Consider the following 25,470-nt stretch of genomic DNA (forward strand, 5'->3'; position numbering starts at 1 on the left):
GCCAGGGCACAGGGCGCCTGGAGGGCGGTAGAGGCGTTCCTGCCCCGAGTTCTCCCCCTCCCCCTCCCCCTCCCCCTCCTTCTCCTCCTCCTCCTCCTCCTCCCACTCCCCCTCCTCCTCCTCCTCCTCCTCCTCCTCCTCCTCCCCCCGCCCCGAGGGAGCGGATCTTCCCCGGAGCCTCCCTGCGCCCGCCCGTGGGGCAGACACGTCCACGAGTCCCCGTAACTGACGGAGCTCGGAGCCAGCAGAGCGAGCCGGGCCTGGCTCTCCAACACACCCAGACAGCGCTGACGGCCGGGGTGGCCGGCCCACGGGGGACTGGCAAGGCTCCTTCCTGCCCCTGGAGGCGGGGCTCCACGAGGAAGGGCTCGACAGGGACACGTGTGGGGAGAAGCCGGCCGCGGGAGCCGCTAAGAGCCCCGGGGAGCTGGTTGGCGGCACAGCCATGGGACTCTGGCATCTTGGAGACGGTGAGAACCCAGGTCTCCGAGCCGGGCGAGCAGCGCCCTCTGCCACTGGGAACCACAGAGCCATCGTCTGTCCCCGCGCACTGGCCACTGGGGAGCAGCGCTGGCCTCGGGGACACGCGGGAATGCGTCCACCTGCAGCCCGCCCGGCGGAGCGCGAGGACGGAGGACAGGCCCACCTGCCTGTAGGTGTCCTGGTGGCCCTCGTCGTTGCGCGAGTCGTAGTAGTGCTCCACGAAGGCGAAGTACTCCTCCCGCTTCCTCTGCAGCGTGGCGGCTCTGCGCTCCGCGTTGGCAGGAAGGTAGCCCTGCGGAGGCAGACGAAGGTGAGTGTGGTCCACGCCGACCCCGCGTCTCCGAGACGGCGCGAGTCCCGAGGGCCTCCCACCAGGGCGGGGGCCACCAGGGATGGGGCCACCAGGGGAGGCCCGGATGGGGAAGCCTCCCACTGCCCACAGGCAGGGACGCCAGGGCTCTGCGTGAGCAGGGCGAGCATGCGGGCTCCTCCCTGTCCCCCAGATTTTAACTTCACTTATTGAAACAGAAGTTCTCAAAGGCACGTATGCCACAACGGGCAATCAGAGCCCCCCATCCTCCTGCCGCTCCCATTCCTGAAGGAAAACACACATGTGCAAGTTGAGGCCTTTAGATAATTAAGCAAAACTAGAAATTATGCAAATGAGGTATATGCAAGCATGTGATGAATCCTAAACGACAGAATGACAGGAAACTTAATTGCTGTATTAGCATGCTGTAAAAACACTAATCACAAATGTCAGCCAACACACGCAGGGACTCGGGTCCAAGCCACCCGGCGACACAAACACCAGGCCCCCGGCGGCCACGTGCGAACCGCCCAGAGGCGGGGACCCAGGACCCCGTGTCCCGCCCTCTAACCATTCTACCACCAGCGCAGGCGGGGCACGTTTCACTAGTTGCGGTCGAGGTTTCTGAAACGTTATTTAAAAGGACCCCATCTATGCATCCCACAGAGCGCGCTGTGCATAGCACCTGCGCGAGCGTGAGCCTCAGCCGGGGGTACGACAGGGGCTCCGGGCTGAGGGCAGCCGGCTCCCCAGCAGCAGGAGGGTCTCTCGTGTCCCTCACTAAGGCCCAGGGCCACCGTCCCTGACGGGTCGTGGACACGGTGGGAAGCAGTCCTCAGGTCATGGGCCTTGACACAGGGTCGCGTTCAAGGACACTGGCTGTTGTCCTAGTGACCTGGATAAATGGTAACTTCTCCATCCGGGTTCAGTGCTGAGCCCTTGTCCTGGAGGCAGAGTAGACAGGACAGAGCACCCCCCCCCCAGCCCTCCGCGGAGCCCCAGGACCACAGGCTCCCCGCCACGCCCACGCCCAGCAGGCACCTCAGCCCCTGGCGCGGCTGCTCGGCCCGGCCCGGCCGGCCCTGTCGCAGGAGCCCAGGGTCCCGGAGCAGCAGTCCAGCCCTGGGCACACCTGGGATCTGCGGAGCCTCGGTGTCACTATTTCCCAAGCCCCCAGGCGGCAGACCAGGCACCAGGATGGAAAGCCAGGCCCGGGGGGCGGGGCTGCCTCATCTCCGCGGCGCCCTGGCCCCCCCACCCGGGCGCCTGTGGCCATCCCTGGGCAGCAGGCAGAGGATCTACCATGACCCGCAGGGCCGGGCGCCGAAGGAAAAGGAACAGGACGCTGTCACGGCGTGACACCTGCCCGGGACGCCGCACGCCCTCCACCACACAAACTGCCGGAAGGGGCCTAGCGGCGTGTTCCCCCGAACACCCCACAATTCCCCGAGGAGCTGGAACCCCACCTGGAGGGAGAGGGAGGCTGGAGAGAAACACTTAAGCAGGAACACAGCCGCCGCCGCAGGCCTAATGTGACAGCAGAGTCTTCACCAACGCGCAGCCTCCGCTCGGGCGGCATGGCGGTGAGGATCACAGCCTGAGCTGCAGACTGATTAAGACTCATTAGCAAGAAAGCGCCTCTAAACGGTGACAGTCGGGCCCATTTAGAGCAAACAGAGTCCCCTACCGACTTGGCTCCGAAACAACGAAGGGAGAGCAGCTGCCCCCCCCCCCAGCCCCGAGCAGGCGCAGGACCGTGACCGCCACCCTCCCCACGCCCCCGGACCAGAGCTGTGCGAGGTGAGGACGCTGGACTCCGCCATCGCAGAGGCACCTGTTCTCATCAGCCTGTCCCCCCGCGTCCTGACCGAGAGCAAAAGCAAGCCCGCCCCCCGGCCCCCGCTCTCCCACCGCCTCTCCACGCGGGAGCCTCTCGCCAGGCGCACGCCTCGGAGATGAGTTAGACACAAGGAGACGGAGGAGACGCAGCGCCCTGATGGCCCTTTCCGCTTCCTGCAGCCTCGTCACACCCAGCCCGGCATGAGGCAAACACGGGACATGTCCTCAAACACGGGACATGTCCTCAGCCCCGGGCCTGCATCGCCACCGACGGGCATCTGAGGTGACCAGCCACACTTCTGGCAGACGAGGGGCACCCTCACGGGGGACAGACGGACGGGGGCCACCCTCACGGAGAACAGACAGGGGCCGCCCTCACGGGGGACAGAGGGGCCGCCGGACGAGGGGCCGCCCTCACGGGGGTCGGACGGGGGGTCGGACGAGGGGCCGCCCTCATGGGGGAAGGCGGCGGAGCGGGCCCACGCGATGAGACACTCACCGAGAGGAGCTTCCAGGTGATGGGACGCACGGGCTTCGGGACCCCGGACCAGCTGAGCCTCCGCAGCTCCTCTGTGGGCAGAAGAGAGGGGAACGGGGTTAATCAGTCAGGACGCTGGGCCGGAGCCCCCACGGGAAGCAGAGGCACCTCCATGACGGGCATCTCCCGTGTGGCCCTCAGCACCGAACCGTCAGCGCCACCCGGGCGCACGGGCCGCTCAGGGGACGAGCTGGTCAATGCACCCAGGTCCCCGCCCCTCCCCCCCCCCCCCCCCCGGACAGGGAGGACCGGAGGTGCCAGTGCCTCCCCCCCCCCCCCCGCCACTGCCCACTGCCTTCTCTGCCTCTTGCTCCCCCCACTGCCTTCTCTGCCTCTCGCTCCCCCCACTGCCTTCTCTGCCTCTGGCTCCCCCCACTGCCTTCTCTGCCTCTCCCCTCCCCCCACTGCCTTTTCCCCAACTTCACGCCCAGTCAGTCTGGCGCCTCCTCTAGCCCGCCGCTCCCCCTCTCCTGCGGGAGAAGGCTGTGCAGGCGCTTTCGGGACCAGCTGGGGGAACTGCCCTGGAGGGGCCGTGGCCTGATTCAGGGGGAGGCCGTGCTGCACGCACGGGTGGTGGATACGTCCCTGCTGCCTACAAACACACACCGTGCGGAGGTGGCGGAGGGAGGGCTGGCCGCCGGGGCAGGGGACGGCCCTGAACCCCGCCTGACCCTCGTGTCTCCCCGAGTCCCACGCACATGCCCTGCGTGGCTAGAAACGCATTTCAAAGTGCCGGTGTGTCGCCACTCGGCCCCCCGAACCTGAAGCAGGCACGTCTTCCCTTTGCGTCCAGAACCACCTGACGCTCGGAGCGGGCGGTTCACACCCGGAATAGAGGTTAGGGGCAACCTGGGTCACACAATCAACAAAACCAGTGCCAGCCCCGCTCCGGGCCCCAGTTCTGCGGCCTGACAAGCCAAGTCAGAGAAGACGGGCAGCAGTCCCAGCAGTAAGTCCCGTCACAGCCGTCTCCAAAGACCCGGTGCTCCCGTCCCCTGAGGGCACCACGGAGCTCGCAGGCCGGCCCTGGGGAGGTGGCCGTTCCGACGCCGCCGGGGAAGGGAGCCCAGACACCAGGTCCCAGGTCGCTGCAGCCGGCTCCTCAGGGACGAGACCACAGACTGGGGACCCGCCGTCGGTAAGAGGGGCGTCTGACCACAGCGGCGGCGCCAGGGAGCTGTCACAGGCAGCTGGTTCATCGGGCGAGCCCCTGCGGGAGACGAGGCAGCGGCCGGCCAGGTGGCCCGGGGCTAGGGGGCCCTCTCCCAGGTCTGTCCGCTCTATGGCCCGCCGGTACGGAAGGGGGTTTTGTACCACAGACCAGCTCACGTGTGGATACGGACCAGGGTCCAGGACAGACCAAGCGACCAAGGCAGAAGCAGATGTTCCAGGAAGGGCACACGCGTGGGGTCACCCCGGAGAGCGTGGCTCTCCTGCGTGCTGGCCTGGGCCGCTGGGGAAAGCCACCTCACAGAGGTCAGCTGCACTCCGCCCGAGGCCACTCGCCCGTCCACCTGTCCACCAGAACTCGGGGTGCACACCTCCCAGTACCCCTGGAAGGAGGCAGTCAGAGAAGAGAGCACGTTGCTGGGCGCCTGAGAGGCCTCCTCGCGGCTGGGAAACCTCTGAGGTGCTGGGTCGGAGGTGAGGGACCTGCTCCCCCAGGAACCAGACCCTCCTCAGGGGGAAGCCGAGGGAGAGGCCAGCAGCACCAGGAGACAGGGGACCGGGCTCCGAGCTCAGCACGACGGCCAGACCCAAGAACCACCAGCAAACACAGTCAAATAAAATGAAGAGGTTCCAGGCGTAAGCTTAACGAGAAATGGACACCAGCCCACAGAGAAGTGACGGGTTCTACTTAGACTTACAGCGGCAGGGAACCCCAGGCCGGCTGAGCGAGCGCTACTTCAGAGCACGTCCCTGGGCGCACAGGCCGCGGAGGGAGGGGGCACGGCCAGGCCCAGAGCCCAACCCCCACCCCCCCGGGGGCACGGCCAGGCCCACTACACGGACTGCGTGTCTATATTCCTTCTCTGGGAGGCCTGGTATCGGGCTCTGTGGCCTGAGTAACCGGCGAGGAGAGGTCTGGCCCCCCCTCCTCAGAAGGCCTCTGGGGGCCTGGCGTCGCTCCTGCTTTCAACGTTCACAGCTCACGGGTGACGCCATCTGCCCTGACGCTCGCCCTGTAAGGTGTTGATGCCACGACCTTTCAAACTGACGGGTGGTAAAGCTTTGTTTCTTGTGTCCCTTCTACCGGAGGCCCTGTCTTGCCCGGAGCATGTCCGTTGCGTGTGTTCCCGAGTCCTTTGGCGCAGATTTGTAGATCCCCTTGTTAGCTTCACGTCTGTGGGTCTGTGGTGCTGTCTCCTCACCCACGCCTGATACTGGTCGCTTGACTTTTTTTTTTTTTTTTTTAATAAGGCTGACTACAAGTTTTATTGATCTTCCCAGGAACAACTTGAGGCTTTGCTGAGTCGCCTTCATCCTCCACTTTCCAGTTGACTGATTCACGCCCATCCTCTCCCTTCCCTCCTTCCACTTGGTTTGCTGAGTTCCTCCTCTTGTCCTGCTTCTTGAGGTGGTGGCTTTGATGACGGATCAGAAGCCTCGATCCTCTTCTCATGCAGACGTCCCTCCACGCGTGTTTCAGCTGCAGCAGACACGTTCTGACACGTGCGGTCATCACTCCATTCAAAGTGCTCTCAAGTGTTCCCTGTGGCTCTGTGAACCGTGAGTCATTACAGAAGCCAGAAGCGTGTTGACAAAGGTCCAGATACCGGAGGGTCTCCTGGAATCTCGCCGTCGGCCTGAGCGCTAACGGAAGGAAGCCTTTGGGGAGACGACCTGGGGCCCTCAGTGCTGTGGTGCTCACTGTGTGCCCGGTGGCGGGACGGCATCCCCCAGCGGCGCGTGTGCCTTCTCGCTCGGCGGGTCCCGGGGGCTGGCGGGGCAGCTCGCCTCTCTCTCATCTCACCGATTCCCAAGTGCGCACGTCGATCCATCACTCGGGGAGGCAGGTACATGTCGGCCTCTGATGGGGAATGTGTCCATCCCTCTCTCTCCCCGTCGATGTTGGCTTCACGCATTGTGCACCTGGATTATTAGGTGCACACACATTCGGAAAGATGTTATCTACTTAATGAGTTGAACCTTTTATCATTATGAAACATCCCTCGGTCTCTAATAAAACCCTTTGTCTTGATGTTTACCTTCTCTGACATTATTATAAGCAAATGAGTTTTCTCGTGATGGATGTTTGCACGGCCTTTCCCAGCCTGTATTACAGCTGCCCGAGTCTGCTGAGCGCTGTGTCTGGCTTTCCGTCAGCCTCCTGCCCTGTCTCCCCGGAATCAGGCTGCAAAGCCCCGTCTGCCCAGAGAGCGAGCTGAGGCGTGAGGAAGTTCGGACACGCTGAAAATAAGCGAGGAACGACACGTCTTCCTTCTACAACAGTGGGTTTGCGTCCTGAAAAGTAACGTTTTGAACTATTCTCATGAAAACCATGCCAGGACCACAATTCCTGTGCTCCGTACTGTGACGGCTGCGCGCCAGTTCGGTCCCACCGGGAAACGGCCCGGCAGGCACACGTGGCCGAGGGGGCAGAGGGCCGCACACGGCAGAGGAGCAGGCGCTGCGGGGTCCGAGGCCCAGCACGGCCGACCACAGTCTGCGTGCCTGGACGGGCCCGTCTCAGGCTCCAGGAGGACGGGCCAGCAAGGCCCCGAGCGCCCGCCACCGCCCTGGTTCCGGAGCTCTGAGCGCCCGAGCGGCTGGAACTCACGGAGCGAAGCTGCGCCGCCCACGCTGAGCGGACGGCCTGGGAGCGGAGGCTCTTCCCGCGCAGCAGGGCGCGTGCTGCGGAGGCGTCCGAACTGCGGGACCGACAGGCGTGCTCCCGGCAGCCTCCCGCCAGCCAGCCTCCCCGCCAGCCAGCCTCCCCGCCAGCCAGCCTCCCGCCAGCCAGCCTCCCCGCCAGCCAGCCTCCCCGCCAGCCAGCCTCCCGCCAGCGAGCCCAGGTCTAGAACATGCCACGCCTGACCGTTTAGTCGGGGCACTGGCCTCTCGCCCTGAGATGGTCAAATAAAGAAATGAAGCCAACACAGCAAGAGCCGTCCGGTGTGAATGAACCAAAATTATGCTATTTGGTTTGTCAGGTCGGCAAAAAATACCACATCTGTTTCAGCGGCCCCAGAACGTTAATAAGGAGCTGTGTGCCCGGCAGTGATCGAGGGTGAAGATGGCTGCCCTGTGGGCAGTGCTCAGTGGGAAGGGGGTGCAGGGCGGGGGTGAGGGGAGCAGGGCGGGGTGAGGGGAGCAGGACGGGGTGAGGGGAGCAGGGCGGGGTGAGGGGAGCAGGGCAGGGGTGAGGGGAGCAGGGCGGATGAGACGGGAGCAGGGCGGGGTGAGGGGAGCAGGGCGGATGAGAGGGGAGCAGGGCGGGGTGAGGGGAGCAGGGCGGGGTGAGGGGAGCAGGGCGGGGTGAGGGGAGCAGGGCGGGTGAGAGGGGAGCAGGACGAGGTGAAGAGGGGAGCAGGGCGGGGGTGAGAGAGGCAGAGGCTGCAGCAGGGACACTGGAAGGGGTGAGGGCACCAAGGACAGCAGACGGCAGGCCGTCCCGAGGGCTCTGAGCCCAGCCCGGAGGCTGGGGAGAAAGGCCGGGAAGACCAGGCAGGGGCTGGCGGCTCCTGAGTGACAGCAATGCCTGACTCAGGGCGCAGTGAGCGACGGGGCTCTGGACAGGAAGCAGGGGCGGGAGGCACAGCAGGAAGGTCTGGGGGTGGGGGCGCAGTCCCTCCCACCTTCTCCTGACCACAGGCCCCCCAGCAGGGAGCGGCCGAGGACCAGCCCCCCAGGAAAGGCCGCGGGACACTGGCCCCCACAACCCTGCGTTCTGCGAGGACGCGGACGGGGAGGGGCCTGCAGCCGCCCCCTCAGTCGCTCAGACAGGAAACCCGCGAGCCGGCGAGAAGCCGCAGGCAGGGCGCTGCCTCCGCAGTTTACAGCCCGGAGGAGAAATGGTCAGAACCATGAAGACGGGCATCTTATCCTGGAAACGGCTGTGACGGACTGCTAGGTCGTTCACCTGAGATCAAACACGTGTCTAAAAGGAAGTGTGTGTTGTGGGCTCTCAAACGTCCCTTCAGCAGAGCTTGGCACAGGGCCCCCCCGAAAGGAAGGAGGATGCGCCCGGCAGCCCCTCGGTGAGCAGCGCCCACGGCCCCTCACGCCCCGCACGACACGCCCTGAGCTCGCGGAGGCCTGGAGGCCGCGGGCAGAGCAGGTCCTCCCTCGAGAAGTTCTAGAAGGATCCCCGGGAAGCGTTCCCTCCCCACAGGAAGCTGCTGCCCGAAGCAGAGCAGTGCCGGGACCGACCCAAACCACGCCGGTCACCTCCCTTCCCTCTCGCCCTGCGGCTTGTCTGGTTTTGCTGGTTTAACACGGGACCTGCTGGGACCGCAGGGGAATCCGTTTTCTTCGCTCCTTTCCCTTTCTCTTTCTCTGGAACCTACTGCAGTGGCATACACGTGCCCTCAGAGTGGGGGACACATCCTATTAAGGTATTAGCTGCTTCGTCAGCAAGGCCAGAAAAAGCACGCCCTCTCTGCGGGGGGGGGGGGGGGGGGGTGTCCTGCTGCTCCACAGCCTCCTCTGTGGAAAGTCCCAGGCCACCTCTTCCGAGAAGCCCTCCTGGCCCAGGCCAGCCTTGAGGCCCACCCACCTCCCACCGCCAACCAGGAGGGGAGCGTCTGCACGCTCAAGGCCGGAAGAAGACGGGATGCGCTTGCCCGGCCTCAGCCCGCTGCCGAGACCTGGGATGCACAGGACACGGCCACCAGGCCGGCCCGCAGCCGGCGTCCCTGCTGTCCCCTCCCTCCAGCCTGGCCCCGTGGCGCCACCGAGAACACAGCAGACCGCGTGAAGTGTCAGGAACCTGAGGTATCCCTGAGAGAAAGACAGAAACTCAATTAAAAACGGGCCCAAGGATCTTGACAGACATGTCTTCAAAGCAGACACACAAACAGCCAGTCGCTGAAGAGACGCTCAAGTTCATCACCAGCAGGGAAACCCAGGCACGAGATGCCACTGCGCACCCACTCCGAGGCCGCCCCCAGGAAGGGGAAACACTGGGCCCTCCCTCACCCGGGGCTCGAGGGGAGGGACATACACAGCGGGCAGGTCCTCACACAGCAGCCACGGAGTTACCGTGACCCAGCAATCCCGCCCCGGGCTGCCCGAGAGGAAGGGAAGCCGCGCCGAGGCCTGCACGGAGCTCGCGGCCTTCGTATGCGGCCAGGAGGCGGGAGGCAGCGCTCCAGGGCCCACAGCCGGCAAGCGGATGAGTAGAACGCGGCCTACCCGAACGACGGGATGTTATTCAGACAAAAAGTCAAGGACTGGAGGACGCACGCTACGACACGATGAACCTCGACAACGTGGCGCTAGGTGAGCGGCCAGGCGCAGGCGGCGCGTGTGGTGCGATGCCGGGGACGCGCGATGTCCAGAGAGGCCGGTGTGCGGGGCAGAGAGTAGGTGTGCGCTGCCTGGGGCCGGGCCGGGGGTGGCTGCTCATGGGCCCAGGGTTCGGGGATCTAAAATTCAGGGAGTGACGATTACACAATCTACACTCGCTCAGAGCCACGGAGCTGGACACTGGAGTGTGAATTCTGTCTCCATGAAGACAGCAGCGCCCGGGACAAGGCATTTCTAAAGACCACCTCCAGCCCAGCTGCCCCAGAGAGTGGGTCTGGGCCAGGGGCCCCGGTTGTGGGGAGCACGGATGGGGCGCACGGTATTAGATCAGGACTGAGGACCGTGGATGGCTCCGCACGGGGAGGGGCAGCCTGGAACCTGAGGGCCCGCACCCCCACGGTGGCAGGAGGCGGAGAGGGAGGAGAGCCCCGGGACCCCGCCTTCACGAGACGGACACAGGCCTGGCCCAGGCCTGCTGGGGCGGGGGGGGGGGGGGGGCCTTGGTTTCTCCTGGGGAGGCTGTGGATTGACGGACGGCACGCCGCACCTGCTCCGAGGAGGCCATGCCCTGGTGATGCCCACGCACCCGCCAGGGTGGCCCTGCGGCCATGGGAACGCAGGCAATGCGCCAGCCTCCACCACGCAGGCAGGCTGAGGGCAATTCTGCGACTCGAGTCTGGGAGCCGCCTCCCGCTCCTATCCAAGCCTCAGTGAGAAGCGCTCACACCCTCAAAGGAGCCGTCCACACACGATGTTTACACACAAAGACGTCCCCACAGCGTTGTTCACACACTTAGAAGAGGGACAGCCTGAACGTCTAACGATGAGGAACTAAGTTAGTTATGCCCGTTGTTTACCAACAGGAAGCCAAGCAACACCCAAATGTCTAAGGGGAAACTGGTTCAACGTGTGCAGCCAGGAAAGCAAAGCGCACCAACGCGCCGTCCTGCGCAGCCACCAGCCGAGCGCGAGTCACCGACGGTCCTTCCCAGTCCCATTCCGCGCTCGCTCAATCCCGCCGCTCCAGCGCTGACCACGCACTTAGCAGAGAGCAGGCGCGGCTGCCGCACGCTACAAACCGAGTCCTTTAGCTTCAGAAGCTCGAGGGGCTTTACTGCCCGGCGGTTAGCCGGCCTGAGGACAGGCCGCAGCCTGCGTCCGCGGTAGAGTGCGCACGGCCGCGCGTGCGGTGAAGTGCCTGCAGCCGGCCACTCCGTCTCCTAACCAAGCCAGCGACGGGACGGTCAGCAAGGGCAGCCCTGACGCCGCGAGGCTTCCCTGTCACCAGGACTCAGCGCCCAGGAGAGGACCCGAGTGCACACGAGGCTTCGGCTCGCTCCCCCCTGCTCACGCCGCCCGCACCCGTCACCCGGAGGAGCCCCTGGAAGGAGGAAGGGAGGCGCCGTCTCCCAGCTCTCCAAGGGGCGCCCTCTGGCACAGGGAGCGTGCGGGCCCCCTGGACGGCGCCCGTGGCTAAGGAACCGCAGACGGGAAGCCGGAAGAGCCTCGTGGGCGAGGAGCAGTGAGCGCGGGGTGAGCTGCGAGGGAAGCACAAGGCAGAGCCAGAGTGCCCAGCCCCACGGAGGTCACGGTGAGCATACAAAGGAGGCCCGGAGAAAGGGCGGACGGTCAAGGACTGGCCGTGAGCCCCGGGCCCACTCCGCACGGCCGTCAGGCTGGCTCCCGTGCCCGAGCCTCCACTCCACCTGGGCGTCCGCTCACAGTCCACCGCCAATCACGACTGACTCGGGCCCCGCCTGCCCCCCCACCCCCGCCACTTCACCGCCCCAAGGCGCTCACCCCTCCTCCTCTGGGTGCACACGTTGTGCCTGGTGTCAGGTCCGTCTGCACCCCGACAGGGCCCCACGCACAGGGGCTGTGCCCCTCCCCCGCAGCACGGCTGCACAGACAAGGTGAGGGAAGGTAATCACACGGAAGCCTGCACCTGGGAAGTGATGCGCTGGAAAGCCGGGCCCAGGGAGGTCCACGGCGCTGCCACAGCAGGTCACGTGGACACGTGAGCCCAGTCTCCTTACGAGCAGGTAGGCTGACCCTACAGCAGACACAGGGAACGTGACTAATCATCACCCAGGGCGACGAGGGAACCAGCGCCTCCTGCACGCAGGCCCGTGACCAGCCTGTGCCAGGGCGCCGTCGCAGGTGCTGGGGTAGCACAGGGCGAGCAGCGTCCTGGGTCCGAGACCAAAGGGGATGGCGGGGAGGAGGAAGCGGGAACGCGGTGGCGTGCGTTCTAACGGGGGCAGCACGGTGTCCTGCTGTCGGCCCGCGCGTGTCTTCCACTGCAGGGCGTGTCTCAGTACGGTCGGCGTCCCTCAGCCCGGGCGGGGCCTGTGTCTGATGGCACGGAGGGTGGACGAGTCGTTAGGAGCCCCTGACGAAGGCCCTGACATGCCGAGTCTGACCTCTGCCTGGAAGCCACGGGCAGCTGATCAGGTGGGTGAGAGCCGCGTCTCCCCCGGTTCCTCCTGCCAGTCCACGCGTTAGCGCACGAGGGAGGCGGGGACTAGTCAGAGCCACTTCCATGGACGGCAGAGGATCGAGGCTGACCTGGGCAGGCCCATCAGAGGGGGGACACGGGAGAGCGGGGACGACGGCTTCAGCAATGACCAGGCAGACCCAGCGCTACAGACCTGGCAGGCCCCAGACGGCACTCCGGGCAGAGAGCCGCGCGGAGGACTGCGCAAGCGGAGGGCAGCTGATCAGTGGAGGAGGAGGAGGTGAATGAGGGACCAGAAGCCGTATTTGTGGCACCACGGGCGCCAGGCCCAGGCCTGTGCGGGCATTTATCTCCAGGGGAGTTTCCCGCCCGAGAGGCATCCTCACCCCCTTTCCAGGTGAGGGATGAGACAGCGCCGGCTCTGACCAAGCCCGGGCTCTCCCTCCCGCGCGCGCGGTTCCGGTGCAGGTCCAAGGACTCAGCGGCATCTCCAGACGCCGGGGGTGGGGCTGGAGCCGAGGAGGGCGAGGCTGGGAGGACTCCATGAAGGGAGGAAGGGAGGCTGCGAAGCACACAGGGGGTGAGGGTGCAGAGGGGGACTCCTCGGGAATATTCGGAGATGGCGGGGGCACAGGAACCCCAGCAAAGCTGGATTCCCGCAGAGGGCCAGCGCGGGCCCACAGCCTGAGCGGACTATCCGCTCCCGGGGACCTCGGGGCCCGGAGAACAAGCCCCGTCCATGGTGGGTGCTCGGCGAGCACCTGCGGACACGGCCCCTGGGCTCCCGCTCCCGCCGTGAGGCACAGCCAGGAACTGATCGCCTGCTCGGCTCCCGCCAGCTGCCAGCAGCGCCTCCCCAAGGGCAGCTTCAGAAAGGCGGGAGCAAACCCCAGATGCAGGCGAGGGCCTTCCAGAACACTTCTGTGTCAAACCACCCCTCAAAGCAGAGGCACGTGAACCCCAAACCGCCCGTGAGGTGCAGCACACGGGCACTGCAGCCGGAAGAGACGCCGGTGGAGGCCAGCGCCGGGGACACGCCGGCCCCATCACCGACCAGGGCCCGCAGACCCCGTGGACATGAGGGCACGTTCAAAGGCTCAGGGCCGAGGCGATGAGCGCATCCCACAGGAGGGGTGCAGCCCTCGCTGGCTCTCGGTCCCTGGGGTCCTGCTCCAAGCTCCGTGGGGCCGTGTCCGCCTGCTCGGCTGCCACAGCACACGGCAGAGACGGGCTCACACCGAAGTTCCTTCTCCGAGTGTGCAGGCTGCACGTCCAAGGTCAGGGCACCGGCAGGCGGAGTCCCTGGTGCAGGCCCGCCTCCTGGTCCAGACAGTCATCTCTGTCCTGTGAGCTCACGTCAGGGAGGGCTCCCCTCTCGGAACCTGGTCAGCCCCCAAAGCACCTGCCCCCCGGCACCATAACGCCGGCGATGAGGTTTCAGCCTGTGGTCTTGGGGGGCACAGACGGGCAGGCAGTAGCAGGCCTGTGGCATCCCTGCCACCAGGAGCAGGTCAGCAGTGTGACCGGGCAGGGCAGGCACAGATGGAGCGGAAAGGCACCAACCACGGGCACAGAGCCAGGTGCAGGAGGAGGGACAGGGGTCTGACACCACCCAGGGCACACAGCCCTCTCGAACCCCAGCTCGCGCCACACCTCTGCCCGATGAGCTCTTGTCCCTAGGCCGAGTGCTGCCCACAGCGGGCAGGGCTGCCGAGGCGCGGGGTCCCTGAGGAGCAGCACAGGCCCCGAGGCCTGGCAGTGGACAGTCTTGCATCAGGGGAGCCCGGGGCCTCTGGGCCCAGAACCAGGCTCCTCCCGGGGGACACGGGACGGAGCTCGCGTCGGCAGAGGCAGCAGCACTGGCCCAGGACCTCCGGGCCGGAGCACGGAGAGGGCAGAGCGGGCGCCCAGGAGCCTGCGGTGAGGCCGAGGGAAGGCCCAGGGACAGAGCGCGAGGAGAGCAGAGGCCGGCGAGCAGAGACTGGGCGGGAGCCCGCCGGGAGGGCCCTGCCGGACACTGGCGCTGCAGGAGGCGGCCGGGCACACGCGAGGCCTGGGCAGCAGGGCCAGGACGAGCCCCCACACCTCCCCCAGCATGGCGAGGCCGCACCTGAGACCGCGGGCCCTCACACCACCAGGTTCGGATCGGCGTCAGGAAGGGCCCCGCCCTGACAGCCATCCAGCACCTCCCAGCTTCTGCGCCACAGGAGACCCCGTGGAGCGTGGGCATGGGAACCGTGTGGGCGGAGCAGAGGGCGGAGCACAGGCAGCGGAGGCCCGGGGGAGGGCCTGCGGGGTGGCTCTGGCTGCTGGGACGCCAGGAGGACTGCGCGGACCTCCAGGTGCCTTTCCCGCCTTCCTCTCGGCATCGGAGCAGCACAAGCCAGCAGCAGCCGCACCGGGTCAGCCACGCCAGGCCCGCCATTCCCACGTGGCCTGAGAAAGAACCGACAGAGCGTGGGCTCTGCCCAGCCTCCCCAGCTTGCGTCCGAGCCCTCAGGGCCGCCATGTCCTCCACTGGACACCGAGGGCAGCGGGACGCAGAGGGCGCTGCCTGGTCAGCGCCGGCAACAGCGGCTGCGCCCCAAGTGCCTCTGAATCCGTCCCTAACCCTCCCCAGGGGCGTCTCTTCCCCCTGCAGATGAGCCGTGCAGTTCTAGCCAGCGCGCTGAGTCCCGCGCGGGCAGAGGGCGCTGGGGAGACTGCCCACCGTTTCCTCATCGGCCAGGACAGCCGGGACGGACCGGCAAGCAGGAACACAGCGGAAGGCCAAGCAGGAACACAGCGGATTCCCAACAGCCCGGGGCGGCGCCGCCCTAAACCCCGGACCCTGCTGCCGCCCCAGCAGCCTCCACCCTGGGAGGTCTCTGCAGACCCGAGGCAGCGAGGAGCTGGGACCTGCACTGTGACCTCAGGGGGGAACGTGGAGCAAGTGTCACCTGCGCAGCAGGCGCTGCTTCCTGCTGACCTGACCTGACCCGACTCTTCGGCTCCCGCGCGGCAGAGCCCACAGCCAACGCCAACAGGTACACTGAACACAGTCAGTCTACTCAGAGTGTGCGGCCCTCTCCACCTAAACCCCAAAGCTCTCGGCCCTGCCCCCCGAGGCCCTCTCCCGCCCAGCCCTGGCGCCCTGGCCACTGTGGTCTCCTCGGGCTCCCTGCTCTGGACTTGAACCAATGGGCTCCCTCGCTGTGTGGCCTGGCGTGTGGGCTCCTTACACTGAACAGCGTTTGCAAGGGCCGCCGTGCGTGGCAGGCGCGTGCTTCATCAGTGTTACGGCTGATCCCAGCCCACAGCCTGCAGAGACCTCATTCTGTCCACTTGCCCCCTGTGGGCACCTGGGCGACGTGACGAGCGCGGCTCTGAACACCCTCGTGCGTGTTTCACGTGGACATGTGTTCAAGTCCCCTGGGCACGCACCTAGCAGGGGCCCTGAGTTAAATGCTGAGGCTCCAACTCGGGCCCTAAGTCAGGCTGTGCACGCGGCTGCACCGTGTGACGCCCCACCAGCAGGGCATGAGCGTCCAACTTCCCACACCTCCGCCTGCACTTGTGAGTGGCCGTCTGTCTGAGCTCAGCATCCTATGGGTGCAATGGGTACGTTTTTAATGGGTAAGGTCACGCAGGGTCCCGTTTTATCCCTTCCCGAGAGAACTCTGCAACACATGCGTGTGAACTTCCCACGCACACGCTCACACACACGCAGTCACACACTGCCATCAGCCCTAATCCCGACACATCAAGCCTACAATACTGCCCGTGGGCAAGGCACTCGACAGTGCACGCCACAGGCAGCCACGGGGGGGCCCACACGCCACTGCCGCCCGCGGGCCACGAGGCCCAGCCCCTCCGACAGCACGTCCAGGCCGGGATGAGGCAGGGTCCCCTGGCTGAGTCTGGGCCGTCCAGCCCAGGGCCGGGGACCTGACTGAGCGGTTCGCTAAGGAAGAAGTGGCCCGCCAGCAGCAGGCCCGGGAAGGCACTGGGCGTGGCAGCTGTCCTGGGAGGAGGCGGGAGCCACGCCCCGGGTCACGTAGGAGGAAACAGACGCCCTGGCCCCCACGCGCCGGCTCGGAATGCCCGAGGACACTGATCACAGCCGCGGTGGGAGAGCTCGGGCTGGCAAAGGTCTTGAGGCCGTGGCCCGGGAGCTGCCCGGAAGGGGCAGCAGAGTGGCAGTGCCACCTGGAGACCACCTGCCACGTGGACAGAGACCCAGGGTGGGCAGAGCCAGACAGATGTCTGTGTCCCGAGAGAAGACGGCCCCTGCCTAGAGTGTCGGGGGGATTACACAGTTCGTCCCGAGCCCACTGTGCGCGGGAGCAGCCCGCCCGCCCAGGTCAGGGTAAGCAAGCTGTCCAGCTGGGGGGCTGGGGTGCTCGCTAAGGGTCCCCACGAGGTCCCCCAATAACGAAAAGCTGTCAGAGCTCAGGAGTACACGGGAAGGTCTGCAGCCTAGAGGGGGTGGCGAAGCCCCACTGCTGGCGGAGACACCGGGAACACAGAGGAAGCCCGCTGCTCCGCCCGCAGCCCTTTCTCCGAGAAGCACGTCGGAATGCGGTCAGGACGGGACAGGATTTATGGCGATTTGCAGCAAACAGGTAGCACACGGCACCAGCACAGGCGTCATCGTGCAGCTGGAGCCAGGCCCGAAAGCCTGTCACCGAGGCAGGGGCGAACAGCCTCTGTGCCGGGGCGGGGCCGGTCTGGGCGCTGACACCCCGTCCATGGGCTGAGCACCCACCGCCCGCATCGGAGCCTTGAGGAGCAGCGCTGACAGGCACACGCGGCCTGCGTGACGCTCCCTGCAGCGAGGCTCAGGCCTGTTTGTGGGCACAGACCCCTCCCGCCAGCTCTCTGCTCACGGCCTTCCCCAGCAGCCCCCTCCCGCTCTCCGGCCCAGGAGAGCCTCCGTCCACCCAGGGATTCACACTGCGGGGCAGAGGCGGCCGGAGAGCCACTCCAGACGCAGAGAGCACTCCTGAGCCTCCTGAGCCTCCGCGGCTGGGTGGCTCGGGGGCGGGAACACAAATGAAGCGTTCACAGCCGCTCTGAACAAGCAAACACTTCCCACCGTCAAGTTCACTCTCCCACTCGTTCCCGGCTCCTCTTTCCAAGAGCAGCTGTCACCCAGAAGAATGTCCAGGCAGGACAGCGCGCAGGGCCCGCCCGGCTCACGGCAGAGCCTCCGACCACTCACTGCGTTTATTTTCATCCTGTGTTTATTTTTACCCGAGGACATGTTTTTATTGATTTTAGAGAGAAGGGAGGGAGGGAGGGAGGGAAACATAGGGAAACATGAACCCCTGTGTGCACTGACAGGGGTTCAAACCACAACCCAGGTAGGTGCCCTGACCGGGAACAAACCTGCAGCCCTTCGGTGTGCGGGATAATGCGCCAACCAATGGTGCCACCTGCCAGGGCGCACACACACTCTCCACCTACTTCCCCAGGCGCCACAGCACAGCAGGCCCTTCACATCCTATATAATAAAAGGCTAATATGCAAATGGACAAAACGGCAGAACAAACAAACAACTGGTTGCTATGATGTGCGCTGACTACCAGGGGGCGTGCGTGGAACATGGCGGGCGTCGGCAGCAGGCGGCAGAGCACGGAACATGGGCATCGGCTACAGCGAGATGGTGGACTAGGTGAGTGGGGGCACCAGACCAAGGCGAGGTGCCAGTTGCTATCATCGGGGCGAGCCTCTGGTGGTTACTGAAAATTCTTTGCTCCCGTGTGCCACGGTCCCGCCCAGCACTCACACCTGCTGCTGGCGCCGAAGTCACCGCTTGCACCTGCTGCCGGCACCCAGCGACGGCCCCAATCGCTCAGTGCCATCAGCGGGTGCAAGGGGCAGCTGCTGGCCCCGATCGCCCCTCAGGGCTTCTCCACCTCCCCCTGATCCTGTCGGGTGATCAGGGCTGGCAGCCACCTCTCACACCTGCTGCTGGCGACGGCCCCACTCGCACCCGCTGCCAAAGCTGGAGCTGCCACTCACACCTGCTGCCAGCGGCCGGTGCCAGTCCTGATCACTCAGCGCCATCAGCAGGTGCGAGCAGTGGCTGCTGGCCCCGATCGCCCCTGAGGGCTTCTCCACCTCCCCCTGCTCCTGAGGGGCAATTGGGGCAGCAGCCGCCACTTGCACCTGCTGATGGCACCAGCCCCGCTCACACCTGCTGCTGGCGTCAGCCCCAATCACTCCGCACCATCAGTGGATGCGAGCAGGGCCGGCGCCGTCAGCGTGTGTGAGCAGCGGCAGTGGGAGTGGGGCTGCCAGCAGACAGGGGACCAGGGGTTGCGGTGGGAGGGTCCAGGCGGGAGCACGGAGGATGGGCCAAGACCCACCCCTGTGCCCACTGCAGCCTCGCAGCCCACAGTTTCTTTCAAGGTGCACGAATTCATGCACTGGGCCCCTAGTGCTTTAATGTTTGTATATAAAAGTCCATTTGGAACTGAGACTTCTTTCATTCTAACCTGTCCCCTCCCTGGGATGAGCGGGGCACCCCTCTGCAGATCCAGGGCTCCCCGCAGCGTGGTAGCCTCTCATGCACCTTGTGATAGAGGTCTCAGAAGTCCTGCTTGGGAGGACACGAGGCTGGACGCCATCAGCAACCTTGCAGCGTGATTTAAGACCAAGAGAAAAGAGGCACCTCTCACACCTGCCCACGCCACGTCATGTAAACATGGGGGGGGGGGGTGTGCTGTGAGGAGAAGAGGGCTCCACAAAGGCAAGGACTGCACAGGCCTAGCACCACGACGTCCCCGTGGGCGACCACCTCTGCGCGGCAGGAAGGGGGAGACGGCCACAACATCAGCCAAGCCCAGAGGCGCGTCCGTGACCCCCAGCAGAAGGGCGGGTGCTCCCCTGACTTTCAGAACTTGCCGGCCCCCCAGTCCCTCTGCCCCCCGCCCCCCTCCCCCCGTCCCCCTGGGTGGCGACGCCTCGACGACAGGCCTCACACATGGAAACCTAAACATCAGACCAGAGCCTGAAACAGAACAGATGCCTGCTGAGGGATATAGGGGGGCCACCCGACCCCCAGCTCTCCAAACACGAGGGGGCTCCCCACGGATGGGTTCCCAGACCGCACCGCCTTCGCCCCATCGGCCAGACCACTGGCTCCCTGACCCGAGGAAGGCGGGCCCCGCGTCCAGCCCGCCTGGGGGACCCATGGGCGACTCTGGGAAGGGAGACGCTGCCTGGAGGCCCCCAGCAGCTCCGTGCTGAAACCAGCAGGGTTTGGGGCTGTGCACGGAGGACAGGACGCGGAGGGCCATGCTGCCGGGCCGGCTCTGAAACGCCTCAGCAAAGGAACGGAAGAGCCAGGCCACGCGACCATCGTGTGAGTCCGGGAGGGCGGGCCTGGCCGTGCCTCCGCCCCGGCCTGAGCTTGGAATTTCTCCTAACAACTGGCTTAGAGCCTTCAGGCCTGCGGCCGTGAGGGCTCGCCCTCCCGTCAGGAAAGCTCCGTCCGCTTCCCCAGGAGAGAGCCCTCATCCTTGGCCAAGGAGATGCCCCCCCACACACACACACGCACACGCACACGCACACGCTGGCCCCAGGCACGTGCCCGGGGAACTGCCTCCTCCCACCTGAACGGTGAGCAGAGCATGGACTCACAGGCCCAAAGCCCTGGCCGGAGGCTGTCACAGGCCCGGGACCAACGCCGAGGAGCGACATGCCCGCTGAGTCCTCCTGAAAACCGCCGCCGGCGCCGCGTGTCAGCCTCCCTGCTCACACGCCAGATCGCGCCCCGTGTGCTGCCGGGCGGTGGACAGGAAGGAAGGGAGCCCTGGGCGCACTCTGCCCGCCAAGCTCTCGGGGGCGCCGCCCATGGCTGGGCCTCACAACGCCCAACGGCAAACAGCGAAGCGTGTCCCTGATGCGAGTCGGAGCCTCGGCCCCGCTGCATCACAGCTCTCCCCGCACCAGCCCTCCGGCCTCGGCGACATGCTGCCCGCTCCCGGGCGGGCTGCCGCCTGCAGCGTCACTGCAGCCAGGTGCACGGTCCCCCGGCGACGTCGCCACAGCGTTTCCGTCCTGAGGGCCAGCCCCAGGCGGCAGCGCGGGCACGAGCATCGCTATCCCTCTCCCAGGAGGAGCGGAGGCGTGAGCGTGAGGACTCTGAGGAGCTCAACACTTTCTGTGCATGCATTACTCACTTTGTGACACAAAACTGTTATTTCTCTGAGATTACTGTAAATCGCTACATGAAGAGCTGGCTTGCATGAACAATTAAATGATAGATGCGATAAACTAGACTTATAAGCTTTATGTCCCTACAACATAAACTCCTGAATGATTGAACTCCGCGGAGCTGGAGATCCTTCCAGAGGCAGGCCCGTGGACCCGCAGCTCCCCCAGCAGCCTCGCACAGAAACGACGACGCCGCAGCCAGAACGTGCAGCGGAGGCTTATCATTGCTATGGTAACCGCAGCAACTTGTTTCAAAAATGAATAATAGCTCTGTTAGGTGCTTCATTAAAATTTTTTCAGCCACATACTGCCCTTAATCTTCTCAATGGAACAAAAGACTTACTCAGAACCCGTGCGGAGGACGGAGCGTGCCCCGGGGCCGCCGTGCCCAGCACCGGCATGCTGATGGGGGAGGATGGCACCTCCTCTGTTTGGAGGGTGATAACTGGTGATGAGGGGAGCTGGGCCCTTCTCCTAAAGGGATTCCACGGAAACCTCCACAGCCCAGCCTTCTGCTCCTGCTCTTCTCCCCACGACAACCGAAGACGACACGGCCGCTGACACTGGGAAGCTGCCCGCAGACCCGCGGGCCCGAGGGCAGGAAGGCGGCGCTGCGGGCACACTGCGCTGCTCTGCAGAGGCTCAGAGCCGCAGCGCCGGGAACCGAGATTCGAGACCGACACACGGCACTTCCTTCACCACCCAGGACGCTGGGCCTCCGAGGCAGCCAGCCTGCCCCCCACAAGCAGGGCTCTCCCTGCAGGAGTCACGCGAGGCCACGAGCCTGCTACCACGCTCAGGCGGCCATCCGGCACCAACCAGGGCCACGCCTCGTCGGCCTGAGGCTGGGTAGGACGCCCCAGGGACCCAGGCGGAAGCACCCGCCCAGCCTCCCCAGGACCCCTCAGCGCCCCCACCGTCTGGGACCCCCCCCCCCGGGCTGTGCTGCTCTCCCAGACTGTCCCCCCGCACTGCCCATTCCAGCCCTGCCCGGTCCCACCGCCGCCCGGCTACCGGGGCTGGTCCTCGCTGATGACACCCCACGGCTGTGCACCGAGGCGCGTTCTCCGGGGCACGCCGTGGCCGCCGCTGCACGGGCCGCGTGGGAATGCTTGGAGGCGCCTGGGAGGGAGATGACCGCGGGTGCATTATGGGGACACAGTTTGCTGTCACAGCTGGGCTGAGGGGAGGGGGGAGGCACATGCCCCCAAAGCTTCCCACTCTCGGCAGCGGGCACGGGACTCACCGACACTGACCGCGGCAGGCGGGACCGGCAGGCGCTTCCCCGTCACTCCCCTCCTCCCCGCACCGCGAGTGGCTCCGAGGAAAAGCGGCCCGGCTGTCTCCACAGACTCACACGCGCTCACCGCAGTGCGGCTGCCAGGCGGCCGGGCCCGCACTCTGCACATGGCAGCCAACACGACGGGGCCCGCAGCCATCAGGGCCGGACAAGCACAGCACCCCCCGGTCGCTGGCTCCTAAGGCCGGCAGCGGGCACCGTCCGCAGTGCGCTCTCCTCACGGAATCGTCCGGGAACGAGACGTCACTTACACCCCTAATACAAAGGGGGCCGACCTCCTTCACCCAGAGAACCTGTTACCAGTCATCACCCTCCAAACAGAAAATACACGCTACGGCCCCTCTACAGAGAACTTGCCAGAAGTCTCCAGTAGGGGCCAGTCAACCAGAGAATGAGTGACCCCTCGGGCTGCAACTCACTCCCGAAGGCTGCGGGGCCTCCCCAGCAGGTGCTGCAGCCACACTGTGTGCACAGATAAGCAGGGGGCCTCCCAGGAGCGTGCCCACGGGGCACGGGGAGCACGCAGGGCAGTTTCCCACGGCAGCCAGAGCCGCTGGGTCCCGGGCATCGGGTGAGCCGCCACAGAGCACCATCTGGCTCCTCGCACCCTGTCGCCGCTCTCTGCGAGGTAGTTGTCATGACGGTTGTAAAATGCCCGCCAACGTTTCCCGGCCCCGCTCCGCGCAGGGCTGTTCACGGAGCCCGGGTGCTGGCTGCACACGTACAGCTCGCCGCCAGCCGGGCCGCAGCGGCACCACTGGACGGGAGGCGGGGACACCTGCCGGCGAGCAGCAGAGGCGCCTGAGGCACCGCCCGCAGACCCCCTCACAGGCACGGCCAGCACAGTTTGGAGGTGAGAACGTGCTCCAAATGGCAGGCTCAGGACGAGGAGAAGGATGTCCCCAAGGCCATGGTCGCCCCACGAAGCAGGTGGGACCATGTGCATGTCCCACCAGTGGCCCGGCACGCACAGTGTCCACCAGGCCCCACGCCCAAGAAGAACTGGGCCCGTGGCTACGCACACCCAGCCCCGCCACTCTGCCCGCGTCCATCCTCGCGAGCATGCGCCCTGCACACACCCAGCTCCCTGCCCATCCATGGTGCCCAAGCACCGCTCAGCCCCCTTCCTCCCTAAATCAGTAACAACACATTCGTTAAAAGGTAAGTGGGCAAAGTGAGCGGCCCATCTCTAGGAAGGACCCTTTTTCACAGATTACAGCTTCCTGAGAACCACGCACTGGAGCACAGCCAGGGCTCTGAGAGTGGCTTCTGCCGCCGGACCCCACCCTCCTCCAGCCCCGCCCAGCCCAGCCTCCCCCCTCCCCACAGTGACACGGCATCCCAATCAGACTCCCCGCTGGGCCTCCACCGCTCCCAGGACACATCCGCGTGGACTTGGAAGAGAGAAGGAACAACGGCCATACTGGCTGGCCTCCCGATACTCCCACCGCCACCTGACAACCTTCACCGGGGAGCACTGACCCAGGGCTTCCCACTGTGGACACCTGAGAGCCGGCCAGCGGGTCAGCTGATCGCCACACCAACGAGCCAGCCCCAGCCTGTCCCCGCGCTCCTGGCTCTGCCACGGTGATGGACTGCCCTTCTCCCGCAGATGGATAGCCAGACAGCATTTTATTGGGGGTTCCTCTAAAAGGCAATCGGAGGTTCCTGCAACACGATTTATAGGTGCATTGTTTCCATTTATTTTAATTTTATTTATAGCTTCTGCCGGAGCCGTGGGCACAGGCAGCTATAAATCAGACCCTGAACCCGCTGCGTGCTCCCCTGCGGAGGCTCAGACCCAGGGCTTGCTGGGTGAGCCCTAACGGGAATCCTCATTACCTTGCCAATCAGCCACGGGGTGAGCACTCTTGAAAAACTGCTTACAAGAAAATTTCAGTCTCTCCTAGACGGGATCTGGAGCGGAGGCCCGGGAGCGGCCTCCATGAGAAGGAGCAGTCACGTGCCCCGTGTCCCGGCACTGGGCTCACCGCGGCTCGGCCTCGATGGCTGCACGACCTTGGGGCACGTTCTCGACCTCTGTGAGCCTCGGTTCCCTCACTCTTAAACAAAACCGTGGCCAAACCCGGCCGGCATGACTCAGTGGTTGGGTATTGACCTATGAACCAGAAGGTCACCGTTCAATTCCCGATCGGAGCACATGTCCTGGTTGCGGGCTCGATCCCCAGTGAGGGACGTGCAGGAGGCAGCTGAGCCATGATTCTCTCTCATCATGGATGTCTCGCTCTCCCTCTCCCTTCCTCTCTGACATCAATAAAAACATATTTTTTAAAAACAAATGTGGCCACGAGAATCCGCTCTGAGAATCTGCTGGAAGTCAAACGAGAGGCTCCACGGAGACTCCTGGAACCCTGTCTCGCACAGGCGCCCTCAACCCCAAGGTCCGGCCTCCCTGGAAACCTCGGGTGGCTCCGTCCGTCCTGTGCCTCGCCCCACGAGCGGCTGCAGTGGCCCCCCTGCCACCATCTGTCCTCAGGGAGCCACAGCCCCAAGTCCCACACCCACTGCCCTGGCCTGCCCACCTCTCCTGCCCCAGGGCCTCCTCTCCACGGAGGTCGGGCCACCTACCCAGTGCCAACACCCAGCCGCCTGCTGCCCCTGCGCCCCGCACTCCACGGGTCCCCAACCCTGGGGCCGCCATCTCCCTCTGACACCTCTCAGGTCTTCTTCCCTTGGCACCCACGTGCACCAGCCTGGTGCCACCCCTTCCTGCCTGGGCAGCCCGCATCGACGCGCCTCCGCACTCCGCCTTGCGCACGGCCGCCGGGATGCGGGCCCTGAAGGGACAAACGGGACGGCGCAGCCCAGCTGGTGGGACTCGCTCCCCTGTGAACCATTCCATGTCCCTGTCCCTGAGGCGGGCCCTGGCCGTGTGCCCCTCTGGCCACTGCGACGGGAGTGGGTGTGGCACACGGCATCCTGGCAGAAGCCTTCAGAGACACCAGCAACCCGGCCAGCCCCTGGCCTCCCCCCCGGGCACGAGGACAGTCCGCGGCACGGACACTGCGGCATCCCCGAGCCCACCCAGGCCGCACGCGGGCCCAGCACTGACCTGCCAGCCCTGACACAGGCCGTGTGCTGACGGGGAAGACGCCCAGGAGGGTGAGGACCGGACCCCACCTGCCTCCCGGAGGGCAGGAGCCCGGCGGGAGGAGAGGTCACCGGCGCCGGCAGCCGCACTCACCTGAGCGGCGGCCGAGGCTCCTCAGAGCGAAGCAGGACCGGATTAGCAGCGGAGGGTGCTGCCCGCGGCTTATAAATAGATCCCGAGGAGCGCTGAGCATAGCGCACTCGCAGGCACAGCAGCCGCCAGCCCTGCAGCGCGGGCAGCCCTCTGTGAGGCTTTCTGGCGAAGGAAGGAAACAGGTTTACAGGGAGCTGACCTGCCTCCACACACAGAGGGGAAGCAGCCACTGCACTACCTGTTCTCTCTTATTCACTCAGCAACCACCCGGGTGCCGTCCGCCGTCAGGGCCGGCCTGGACACGCTGGCCTGACCTGCACGGGGGAGTCAGACGGAGGCCAGCCCCCGGGTTCGCAGCCGCCCCCTGCGACCAGGAAGGGCCGTCCTGAGGGTGCGCCTAGGCAAGATCAGGTGGCCCGAGACCAGCAGCTGCAGCCCCTTCCCCTGCACTCTCCGTGCAAAACTGCCAGCGGCAGCCCAGGCCGCGTGCTCAGTGGTGGGGCGCAGGCCCGCACCCCGCAGGTCGCAGGTTCAATCACATGGATCTCTCTCTCTCTCCCTTTCCACTCTCTCAAAAAACCAATGGAAAAACATCCTGGGGTGAGGATTAACCAAAAAAAAGCCACGGTCAATCACCTGGGAAAGCCGTGTGGCACTGAGT

At 65.6% G+C, this 25,470-nt stretch overlaps 1 protein-coding gene across 2 annotated transcripts in view; it reads right to left on the bottom strand.

The window, feature by feature from the left end:
- TBC1D22A (TBC1 domain family member 22A) overlaps window positions 1-25,470 on the bottom strand; it is a 127,662-nt gene that overhangs the window by 61,731 nt on the left and 40,461 nt on the right. For both annotated transcript variants that reach the window (XM_079774581.1, XM_079774580.1), the window contains exons 5-6: window positions 3,132-3,202; window positions 647-775 (exon numbers count right to left, since the gene is read on the bottom strand). In XM_079774581.1, the coding sequence (XP_079630707.1) occupies window positions 647-775; window positions 3,132-3,202 (200 nt within the window). The remainder of the gene's footprint in view (window positions 1-646; window positions 776-3,131; window positions 3,203-25,470) is intronic.

Source organism: Cnephaeus nilssonii (assembly GCF_951640355.1).
Source record: "Cnephaeus nilssonii genome assembly, chromosome: 6".
NCBI classification, from domain to species: domain Eukaryota; kingdom Metazoa; phylum Chordata; class Mammalia; order Chiroptera; family Vespertilionidae; genus Cnephaeus; species Cnephaeus nilssonii.